Source organism: Mesocricetus auratus, unplaced genomic scaffold (genome assembly GCF_017639785.1).
Source record: "Mesocricetus auratus isolate SY011 unplaced genomic scaffold, BCM_Maur_2.0 Super-Scaffold_100001, whole genome shotgun sequence".
Lineage (NCBI taxonomy): Eukaryota > Metazoa > Chordata > Mammalia > Rodentia > Cricetidae > Mesocricetus > Mesocricetus auratus.
In genome coordinates, this window is record NW_024429187.1 from 14,851,244 (window position 1) to 14,863,224 (window position 11,981).

The 11,981-nt window shown below is 45.5% G+C and overlaps 1 protein-coding gene across 1 annotated transcript; it reads left to right on the plus strand.

The window, feature by feature from the left end:
• Positions 1-1,967: 1,967 nt before the first annotated feature.
• Positions 1,968-9,297, plus strand: Med21 (mediator complex subunit 21). The gene is made up of 4 exons (XM_005072937.4): positions 1,968-2,055; positions 6,596-6,710; positions 7,835-7,935; positions 8,821-9,297. Exons 1-4 carry the CDS (start codon positions 2,014-2,016, stop codon positions 8,995-8,997), a joined length of 435 nt encoding a protein of 144 aa, XP_005072994.1. The 5' UTR covers positions 1,968-2,013; the 3' UTR covers positions 8,998-9,297.
• Positions 9,298-11,981: the final 2,684 nt, after the last annotated feature.

Genomic DNA, 11,981 nt, shown 5'->3' on the forward strand with positions numbered 1-11,981 from the left:
ATACGGTTTCTCTGCTTAAACGCTCAGTGCAGTCACTGGCTAGCTAATGAAGACCTCCTATGGGCTTAAACCCACGTCTGAGCAGTCTTCTCTAGTGGCTACCCCACAACAGCCTCGCCGTGTTACATCTTCCTCTGCTAGGATTCATCAAGATGTCAGTACCTTGACAGTGGACTTCCCAGCCTCCAGAACGCTGCAGTAAGTCAACTGCGCTTTGCAATTACTGGTCTGTGTTCTTCAGTTACAACCACAGAAAATAGGCTGACACACACACCCACCTCCAACACCAGGACGATAACCAGGGATAGTCGGTCTAGGAACTATGATAAAGAGTTTGTGGGAAATCCAGGAACCAGGCATTTGCAGATTACCCCAAGCTAACAGAAATAGCCTTCCTGCTACCACTCTGCAGACGGATTTTTCTTTGGGCTGCCAGATCACAAATAACAACACTGAGACTTTTTTTTTTTTTTTTTGGTTTTTCAAGACAGAGTTTCTCTGTATTGTTTAGGAGACTATCCTGAAACTCGCTCTGTAGACCAGGCAGGCCTCGAACTCACAGAGATCCACCTGCCTCTGCCTCCCAAGTGCTGGGATTAAAGGTGTGTGCCAACACAGCCTGGCTCACAGAGACATTATTAATTATGAAAGCTCTGTCTCAGCTTTTTTTGTTTGTTTGTTTGTTTTTGTTTAACATAGGTGTTTTTGCCATGGATGTCAGGTCCCCGGGAATAGAATTACAGACAGTTGTGAGCTGCCATGTGGTTGCTGGGGCTTGAACCCTGATCCTCTGGAAGAGCAGCCAGTGCTCTTAACTGCTGAGCCATCTCTCTAACCCCTAACTAGTTCTTATAACTTAAATTAACCTGTCTTCCCCCGCCCCCAACAGGGTTTCTCTGTGTAACTTTGGAACATGTCCTAGAACTCGCTCTATAGACCAGGCTGGCCTGGAACTCACAGAGATCTGCTTACATCTGCCTGCCTCCTGAGTGCTGAGATTAAAGGTGTGTGCCACCATGCCCAGCAACTCATGTTTTTTTGTTTTTGTTTTTTTAACCTGGCTTGGTTACCTTTACTTATCTTTACTCCGTTTTTTATTACACCAATCCCAGCAACACATCTTCACAGTGCACAAATAATATCACTCTTCACATGTAAAACTATCAAAGGTCTCAATCCTAAATCTAATTTCCGAGCCTGGTCTTCCTTAAGACCGAACCTGCCTAACTTGCTAATTTTCCTGGAACCCCAGAGCCCCCTCCCCTTTCCTCTCAAGCCTCCTCTTCCTCACGGCTACACAGAAGACAGTGTGCTGACTATATACCTCTCAACTCCAAATGCCCTTCCTCCTCCTCTTCACCGTTACCTGTCATCCGTTCCTCCCCACGGCACAGTTGAGTGCCTCGCTTCCCATAATTTCTGGTGTGTCCCAGGCACCCCTCCCTCCATACTCAAGCATTAAAGCACGAATCTAGTCTCCAGTTGTGTAAGCACCTCTTGTCCCAAATCGAACAAGACACGCCTAACTCTCTTTTGGTTTGCTGGCGAATGATAATCCGTTGGATCTAACCGTCTGTGAATGGTTCACCATGCGGGTGTCTGGTGGTCCGCCTGGAAAGGGAAAAAAAAAAAAAAAAGCAGTCCAGATGATGCAAAAAACAAAACAAAACATAACCGAACATCGCACGCAAACCAAACGCATTCCAGGCCAGCCAGGACTGCCTCTAACAAAGCTAGCTAACGGGCGGGACGAGAGGAAGCAGCCGTCCCTGGATCTGCTCAGCGCCGCGGACCGGGATCCACCTCCGGGGCTCCGCCCGCACTCACCCGACCGCCTTCCCCAGCCCGGGTGAGCCGCGGGACAGCCCCGCCCCTCCCCGGCGGCGTGCGGCCTTGGCCACGCCTTAGCCACACCCCCTACGAAAGGGAGCCCTGTGATTGGCCCAGACCCGCCTTAATTTGCCCAATCGCGGCCGAGCGGGGAGCTTTTGGCGTCGGTGCGTACGCGCGAACATGGCGGATCGGCTCACGCAGCTGCAGGACGCGGTGAACTCGGTGAGGGAGGGCTCCGTCCTCGGTCCGCCCGGCCTTCCCTTCCCTTCCGGCCGGGCGGGCGGACGGTCGGGCAGGCGAGCGGGGCCGGGACGCGGCCGGGGGGGGGGGGGGGTGGTGCGCGCTCGGGCGGCCGGGGCTCGGGGAGGCCGCGGGCGGGGTCTGGGGACCGGGCGGCCTGTCCTGTGCTGTCCCGGGGAGCCTGCGATCCGCCCCGGGGGAGGGGACTCAGGGCGCCCGCCGCCAGGTAGCGGGGAACCAGTGTGCTCGGGTCCCGGGGCCGGGCCGGCCCGCGCTCCAGCGTGAGCTCCCACCTCGGGAAACCACAGTTTGCGGGTCGGCGGAGAGCGCCTGGGGTGTGGGCTCGCCCCGGCTCCCGCGGGCCGCAGCCATCGCCTCCTCCTCCTCCTCCTCCTCGGGCCTCCCCAGCCGGTCCTTGGGGATGGACAGCGGCTGCCGGAGGAGCCCGGAGCCTTCCGTTTGCTCAAGCCGGCCCTCGCGGGTCAGAACGGAGCTCTCCCCGCAGCGCAGGGCCTCGCATGACCTGGAAACCACTGTGGAGGGAGACCCGGCTGTCGGTTAAAAGTAAGAAGTAAAATAGACAGCCAGGGAATCATAAAACCTATAACAGAGGCTCCTGAAAGCTGCTGGCTTCGGTAACCTTGTCCCCTCTGGCTCTTAACCCTTGCTTACTAGACGTGAGTTGTAACCACGCACAAGCCAAACAGAAGTTAGCCACGCCTTTTCTGTGTGTCTTTGTTTTTGTTGTTGTCTTTCCAGACAGGGTTTCTCTGGGTAGCTTTGGAGGCTGTCCTGGAACTAGCTCTTGTAGACCAGGCTAGCCTCGAACTCACAGAGATCCGCCTGCCTCTGCCTCCCGTGCTGGGATTAAAGGCGTGCTGCTTAGCCACGCTTTTAATCCCTTTTAATCCCAGCCCTCTGGAGACAGAGGCAGGCAAATATGAGTTTGAGGCCAGCCCCCAAGTGAGTTCCAAGACAGCCAGAGCTGTGTAGAGACAGATCCTGACTTCCAAAAAAGGTTAATTAATTAATTAATTAAGTGCTTCTGCTTATTACCATTAAGAGCATAACACTTTAACATTGGTAGTTAAAATCTCCGTGTCACCCTGGTTGTAGTTTGTTCTAGGTAAGGTGCCTGCAGAGTGTCTCCCTACTGGGGGAAAGAAAAAATCCAGTCCCTGGCCAGTGTTTTTCTTACAGGAAGGTCATAACTTGGCTTCTTGGTGATACATCTCTTTGAGAGATTGTGAATCTACTTGTGGGAAAACTGCCTACTCTGTGTAAATAAAGTAGTTTTTAAATTGAGGAGCTATCCCTTAAATGTTGGTGAAGTCACCAAGCTAAATTCTGCTTTGCAAAGATTTCCCTGGGCTGCTAGCCAACCTCTCCCAAGAAAGTACTCCTTTGAGATTTTAAAAATCTTCATAGTGCAGTGTAGGAGCTTATCTCAGAGAAAAAAATGCATCTTCTGTGTAGGTCCTGCAGCCAGGGTGGTAAGGGTGCCATATGGTCTTGACTTATCTTAGGAATACTGATAATCTAGCTAACTGTGTCTATAGGCAATGTGTTTACAAAGAGCTTAGAAAGATGCGGTAAACTCGAGACTTTCAGATGACGAAACCCCATTCATGGCTAGGGAGTTAGAGTAAATTGTTTTCAGCTCTTGCATGTTAAAGTAGATTGGAGCATAGTGCAGTATTAACATTGGTTCTGCCATCTGGAAACTCCCAAGTGCAGAGGCTGTGTCATGTTCATCTCTATATTATATACAGTACTTGTCATGGGGTTTGCTTTTCAATAAACATGTTTTTTGAACAGATGAACAATGGGTCTTGAAAACATTTGCAGGACAGACCGCAGTAGCTACTGTATCGAATAAGTTTCATTTGTGTTTTTCTTTGTCTTAAGACAGTGTTGCAAAATAGAATGCTGTAACTTAAAAACAAAAAGTCAACTCAGGTTAGCTTTTTAATGACAACTCAAAATTTTGTCATTGAAATAATGACAGCAAAATAATAGAAATGCTATTTCTTGATTGGAAGTAATAATTGAGGTCAGGGATCAGGATTAGTGAGAAGTTGGGTGAGGGGAATACATGTGTTTAGTTTGCAGATGGTGTGAACTTGTGTTTTCAGATTACTTGAATACATTGTTATTTTTAGTTTTGCCTTTTTTGAGATAGAGTTGTCTTATGTAACTGTGGCTGGCCTAGAACTCTCCACAGGGACCAGGCTGGCCTCAGCCTCCCAAGTGCTAGGGTGAAAGGTATGCACTACATGCCCCAGCAACAAATACACTTTGAGCAATAAGATTACAATTTGAGTCTTGAGGAATTACATTTCTGATAACTTACAGTAAGAAATTTCTTCATGTACTACAGGCTGGCCTGGAACTTCCTGTGTAGTTGAGGATGACCTTGAATTTGTGTTCTTGCCTCCTGAGTACCAGAATTACATGTATGTGCTGATACTCCTAGGTTTCTGTTTCAGTGCTGGGGGTCCAATTCAAGGCTTCACGAATGGGGCAACCTACCAACTGACTATCCCTAACACTCCCACTATTTCTTTATACTTGGCAGCTGCTCTGTTCACAGACAAGAAATCATGTGCTTTGTACACTGCTTTTTTGTTGTTAACCTTGGGAACATAGTACGTGTTAGATTTAGTCAATCCCACAACTACTGCCTTTTAAAGGTACTTATTTTGCTTGAAATAAGTATTGGCATATATTTTATATCAGTACTTAGAAAAGAAATAAAGATTATTCTAGTTTTTTTTTCCTTTTTTTCTTTTTTTTTTTAAGGGCAGGGTTTCTTGTGAAACAGCCCTGACTGTCCTGTAACTTGCTCAGTAGACCAGGCTGGCCTGTAACTCACAGAGATAACTCCCATTCCCCCCACCTCTTCTTCTGAGTGCTGCAATTAAAGGTGTGTGCCCACTACCACCGGCTTCTGGTTTATTGTTTAATTGAGACATGTAGCCCAGGTTGTCCTCAAACACTGTTGAGGTTATCCTTGAAATTGTCATTGTCCTGCCAAGTGCTGGAATTACGGCTGTGTACAGCGCTGTAGATCAAACCCAGACCTTCACGTGTGCTGTGCTCTACCGACTGAATGCTGTGTTTCTTTGCGTGTGTGGTTTAAGCATGTGTGGGTGTTTGCAGTTCACTTACCTGTGCATGCTTACGTAGAGGCCAGAGTTGTCTGAGAGTGTCTTGTATCATTTTCCTTGTTTTTTTGAGCAAGGTCTCTCAAAAGCTCGTGTTTTCAGATACACCAGATGATTGGTGTGACTGCAGGGTGCAGGGACCCAAATTCAGGTCCTGGTGGTTGCATAATACTTACTTAACCCCTGTGTTTTTGTTTGTTTGATTTTGGTGGGTTTTTTATTTGTTTGATTTTGGTGGGTTTTTGTTTGTTTTGTTTTTCGAGACAGGGTTTCTCTATATTGTTTTGGAGCCTGTCCTGGAACTCACTCTTTAGACCAGGCTGGCCTCAAACTCACAGAGATCCACCTGCCTCTGCCTACCGAGTGCTAGGATTAAGGCGTGTGCCACAAATGCCAGGCTTGATTTTGGTTTTATGTATTAGCATATGGGACTGGAGAAATGGGTCAGCAGTTAAGATAAGAATCTACCTGCTCTTTCAGAGGATTGGGATTTGACTCCATCTAAAACTCCAGTCCCAGAGGATCTTGATGGCCTGTATGGGCAGTAGGGGTTGGCAAAGTAAATTAAGATACTTGCCACTTAGGTCTAACACCCCAGTTTTGAACCTCAGGACCCACGCTGTAGAAGGAAAGAACAGACAGTCATTCTTGCAATTAGAATAGAATTTGTTGTCTACCAGTCCAACCACTTTGGTATCTTAGGATGTGTTTGTTGAGTTACGATTTGAAGGAGTCTTTTTTTTTTTAAGTGTATGTTTTTGTTGCATATGTTCCTGGGTACCACATGGGTGTCTGGTGCTCTCAGAGGACCAGAAGAAGCCATCAAATCCCTTGGGATTAGAGTTAGAGTTGTGAGCTGTGGATTCTGGGAGTTGAACCCAGGTTCTCTGCACAAGCAGCCAGTGCTCTTAAGCACTTGGTGTCTGTTTCTCTGTTGCAGTTTGTTCGTCTGCCAGGATGGATATCTGGTTTATTTGTGAGCAGCCTTCTCTTGAGCACTCAGTCTCCAGAAACTTTCAGAGAGAAGATAGCAATCACTTCAGCTTTCTCATGTATCAATTCTTTAGGCTACATTGATACCAAATTTAATTTCACCTAGACTGATACCAGACTTAAGTTACTTTGTTTGATTAAACCATTTAATTCAAGCTAGATGTAAATAGATTGCTGGTGAGAGTGTAGGATTAGCTGTATAAAGTCAGTGATTGTAATAACTGGCTCATTTTATGTAAAAATATTCCTCTGTGTGAGTTTGCTTAGAGATCATTATGAAGAAATTGTTGCCATATCTCATAAAATCCATAAAATTGACAACTCTTTGTAACCATGATTTTTTTCTTTCTCTTTTTTTCAAGCTTGCAGATCAGTTTTGTAACGCCATTGGAGTGTTGCAACAGTGTGGTCCTCCTGCATCTTTTAGTAACATTCAAACAGCAATCAACAAAGACCAGCCTGCCAATCCTACAGAAGGTGAGGTCTCCTTAGTTTGACTAACGCTTCTTCTACAGTGATAGTTCCTCTGTAAAGCGACTGTGATTGGAGTGCATTACTGTAAATTTTTCCATGAATGATACTTTAGCATCTATTTACTTGGTGTGTATGTGAGTGCCTGCTATAGTAGAGTGTAAGAGGTCAGAGGATCTGGGGCTGCTCTCGCCTCTCCCTGTGGATTCTGGGGATCACACTTGGGTCCTTGGACTTGGTGGCAAGTGCCCTCCATGTGGGATGTCATTCGTTGATGAATAAAGCTGTTTCGGTCAATGGCCAGGCAGAATATAGCTAGGCGGGAAATCCAAACAAAGCTGGAGAGATGACTCAAGTTGACAGCACTGGCTACTCTTCCAGAGGTCCTGAGTTCAATTCCCAGTAACCACATGGTGGCTCACAACCATCTATAATGAGATGTGGTGCCCTCTTCTGGTGTGCCTACATGCCTGAGCACTGTATACATACATATAATAAATAAATAAATAAATCTTAAATGATACATAGACTAGTAAAAATGGGTTAATTTATATGTAGAAGTCAGTAAGAAGCCAAGCAATTATAATTAATATTAAGCCTCTGAGTGGTTATTTGGGAACTGGCGGGTGAGACAGAAAACATTCAACTACATGCCGTTAGCTGCAAAGCTATCTCATTGGTCAAGGAATGAGTTTATCAGCTCAGTTCATACGCCTCATAATTCTATTCACATCAATAAGATTGTTAGTCCCTTAGAGGAGAGCTTAAGAAGAATGAATTTTCTGTCCACCTGGTCCCTCAGCCCTTTAGTCCCAAGTAAACACACCGAGGCTTATATTTAATTATAAACTGTATGAATTGAGTTGAGTTTTGCTTGTATGACCTTAGCAAGAAAAGTGTCTCATTTATGAATTCTTTTGCTCAAGGTACCAGAATGTTGTCCTAGTAAATAAAATGACATCAATGTTAAGTATATATATATAGTACTGATATACTAAAATAATACTTTCACCATTAGAATTATTATGTTGGCAAGTTAGCTGAGCCTTTCTAGTTTTATGACTTTATAGTGTGCTTATGAAAGTGTAAGGCTCTGATGAGGTAACTGAGTGTTTTTTTGTTTTTTTCAGAGTATGCCCAGCTTTTTGCTGCGCTGATCGCACGAACCGCGAAAGACATTGATGTTCTCATAGACTCCTTACCTAGTGAAGAGTCTACAGCTGCCCTACAGGTGAAAACCTGTTCTTTTCATCAAAGTTACTAGTGGGAGAGGACTTTGAGTTAAAGGAGGTTATGGCATTCAAATTAGGACTAAATTTTAAATGGGAGGTATTTTGGGTATTGTTTGATTATAGGTTGGTTTTTGTTTTTTTTTTTTTTTTTGCTTGTTTTGTTCTGTGGTCAAATCCAGGGTCTCACATAGTAGGCATACACTTTACAGTTGTGAACTAGCACAACCTCAGGAAGACTGTGCTGAATAGTCGTCTGATGGTGACTTAAAAGATCAGATCATGTGGGTTCCAGCAGTATTGACACTGAGCAATTTAATCTTAGGCAAAGGTCTCTTCATGCCCCTCACACTGTTTGACCAGAAGAGTAAGTGGAGAATGTCATACTGATTGTGGGACAAAGCAATGTCTACAAACAGCGTACAGGCACACACCTGTCCATTAGTCTTCTGGGCTGGAGAGGCGGCTCAGGGGCTAACAGCACTGGCTGCTGCTCTTCAGAGGTCCTGAGTTCAGTTCCCAGCAATCACATGGTGGCTCACAACCATCTAGAATGAAATCTGGTGCCATCTTCTGGCCTGCAGGCATGCATACAGGCAGAACACTGTATACATAGTAAATAAAAAAATATCTTCTTAAAAAGAAAGAAAATTAGTCTTCTAATAAGGCATAGAGAAAGATTAGATATTTAGAATACCTGTTACTAAAGACAAAACAATGATTGGAAATCCATTCTGATTTTAAAATAAATACTTGTACTTTAGTTTCTGTGCATCCCATCTATGAGCATGTTAAATCCCTGTCCTGTGAAGGCTGCCAGCTTACACAGGCTAGAAGTCTGTGCATTCCATCCCTGAGCACGTTAAATCCCTGTCTTTCTTATAAAGGCTGCCAGCTTACACAAGCTAGAAGAAGAAAATCATGAAGCCGCCACATGTCTGGAGGACGTTGTTTACCGGGGAGACATGCTTCTGGAAAAGATCCAAAGTGCACTTGCTGACATCGCACAGTCACAGCTGAAGACCAGAAGTGTCACCCATAGCCAGTCTCTTCCAGACTCGTAGCGTCAACAGAAACAGGTGACAGAAAGAACTGTTTGAAGGGCACTAAGAGTGCGCATCAGATATGGCTGTCAGCCCTCCACAGCTACGAACGAACATCATAGGCTATGACTGTGTTTCCTTTTTAACTAGTTTTCACTCTTGATATTAAGAAGCTTTAAAATTGCAATTGCAATCGAGTCATCTTCAAACATCATTATGTCATTTTTTTATCTATCTGACTAGAATTTTCAAGGTAGATACTGTACTAATGCTCGTGATATAATTAAACAGCTATACAATAAAGCTCTTTGATGTTTTGTATATGTTGTTTTTCTTTTGTGCAGTACGGAATGAAATCCAGGCCCTGTGTGTCTTGTGTATGCTAGGTAAGCACTTTGTCACTAGGCCATATTCCCTCAGATCTGACATCAGTTGTATGACTGCAGCCTTTCCACAGATCAGCAAAGCCTTAAAGGCAGGGATATAGGACATTTCAATGTAGATAGGTGTCCTTAAAGGTGGCACCATATAAGTTTATATCTTTGAGCAAAAGAGTTTTTAAGAAACAATTAGAAAGCTGGGCGTTGGTGGTGCATGCCTTTAATAGCAGCACTCGGGATGCAGAGGCAGGCGGATCTCTGTGAGTTCGAAGCCAGGCTGGTCTACAGAGTGAGTTCTAGGACAGCCTCCAAAACAATACAGAGAAACCCTGTCGAAAACAACAACAAAAGAAACAATTATAGCAGATAGGAAGTAGACAGTCATCTGAAAAGCTTTCATCCAGAATGTCATACATTTTAGTGTGTAACACGATTAATACAAACCCAGAGACTGATAATTGGGGTTCAGGCTTCAAGCTGAAGATCAGAAAAGTAAAGCAGCCGGCCACTAACTCTTGCCTCTAGCTCAGGTTGAAAGGGCTGATCACGAGCTCTCCACCAAGTCTCAACTGTCCCTCACCGCAGCTGGAGAGTAAATCTCCAGATGAGGCCCTTGGCTTTTTCCTTTGTTTTGTTGTTGTTGTTGTTGAGAACCACTGAGCTTGGGAAATAAATACAGCCTTGTGGTTAGGGAGCTAGACATTAACCTTTCCCTTTTCCCACTATGGTCCTTGGTGAAATTCAGGTTCCTTGGAGACCACTGTTGGAACAGTCTGATAGCTGAAGGGAGGAGCACAGTGTCCCCATCCCCAATATCTTCGCTCCTGCCAGAATGGTTGCAGTGCCAGCCAGAGGAGGAATGGGCTCCCAGGGAGAGACTCCACAGCCCTGATAGCATGTCAGAGCCTTGCTAGAGAAAAGGGAGCCTAGACATGGATGGGTCAGTGATGGGCAGGACCGTACCATGATGGGAACCGCTTAGTTACCGCCCTCAGGAAGATGGGTTGGGGGGTGTGGGGTCCTCATTCGCTCTTCCCAATGTAACCACATCGAACACACAGTCTTTCTCTGCATTTCACTGTTGTCTCTTGGTCTTTGGCGATGGGTAGCCACGCCTGCTGTGGCTAAGGCCGGTGTTCTGACACTAAGAAGCATAAACACCTCAGGTCACTGAGCGCATAAGAGAAAACAGTGGAATCCAGAGCTTAATGAAACAGACTTGTGTCCAGCTAAGGCAGCATTTTATGTCAAAAACCTAAGACTCACTGCTGCAAACCACAGAATGTATGCAGTGAGGGTTTAGCACACACTTCCAGGGCCAACTCATCATAGATCGCTTATCTCCTGGGGAACGCTCCTCATTTAGCAAGGTGAAGAATATTGTTACCAGAGATACCCATCTCATTAGCCTTTTCTGCAAGTCAATAAGGAACACCGCTATTACAGATTTCTTGTGTGAAGAGCTCTTCCCCTTACATTACAGCTTAGGGATTTTTTCCCACTGCAATACAGTGTGTTAATCATTTTCTGGGCATAATTTCCCCTATGCATTGGTATATTTGGATGACTCCCCACAACAATTCGTGATTCCAGCAAGAATGTAATCACAATCAATACCCCTACTCTCTCACACCAGGCCTTTGTATAAACTCAGAAGTCTGCCCCCTGCAGTTATCTTCCTTGGCAGATAGTGTTAGTGCCCAGGCCTAAAAAAGACCTCTAGTGAGACACTCATAGATGCCCAAGGGCAAGAATTATGGCGTATCTAAACTTGTCAAGCTATAGCTTTCAGAGAGATGGAGAAGTGTGTCCTGGATTCTCCTGATAGGGAACCGCTGTCCCAAGCTAACCTCACACTAACCTTAAAGCAAATCTTTAGCTCTTTGTACTTATTTTTACCTTGGTCTATTACCTAGGGACATTTAAGAAAATAGCAAAAGCACGTAATATTCCCTTCCTAGGTTTCCTTAATCTCTCTCTCTCTCTCTCTCTCTCTCTCTCTCTCTCTCTCTCTCTCTCTCTCTCTCTCTCTCTCTCTCTCTCTCTCTCTCTCTCTCTCTCTCTCTCTCTCTCTCTCTCATGTCCTTTCCTTGGAGGCTTTAACCACTCCCACCTTGAGCCATAGAGAGAGGCTGACAGTTACCCCTTTGTGTAAAACTTTTGTCCGTCTCTATGACCCTGAAAAAACTCTAGCCTTGCACCAGGCTAGGGCTGGAGAGACTGGGAGAGATGAGACACGAGAGGTAGCAGCTGGAGGGAGAAGTTGCTAGAAGTTAGCAGGAATGTGAAAGGACAAGAATGTAGGAAAAAATAAGTTCGCAAATGAAGGAGGAAGAACGAAACAGAATTAGAGTAGAGCTAAGGAGTTATAGACAGCTAGGACAGAGAAGGGCGAAGAGAGGACAAGGAAACACGTGGGGTGGGGGGGAGATCCCTCTCTACAGCCCTCAGCCTCAGACCCCGCGCTCGCTGTAGCGCCTCTTTATGGATCCTGAGTGAACACTTTTCAGGCAAAGGACCTTGAAAGTTTTCGGTGATTCACCGTCCTGTTCCCCCTAGGAAAGCAGCTTTAACCTGAGCTTCCCGCTGAGGAAAGAAGGAAGGAAGGAGGGAGGAAGGGAGGAA

Excerpts from the sequence above, each read along its gene's own strand:
- Med21 (XM_005072937.4), top strand. The coding sequence starts at position 2,014 with ATGGCGGATCGGCTCACGCAGCTGCAGGACGCGGTGAACTCG. Across the intron at positions 2,056-6,595 it reads TGCAGGACGCGGTGAACTCG|CTTGCAGATCAGTTTTGTAA; the intron begins GTGAGGGAGGGC and ends CTTTTTTTCAAG. Across the intron at positions 7,936-8,820 it reads AGTCTACAGCTGCCCTACAG|GCTGCCAGCTTACACAAGCT; the intron begins GTGAAAACCTGT and ends TTTCTTATAAAG.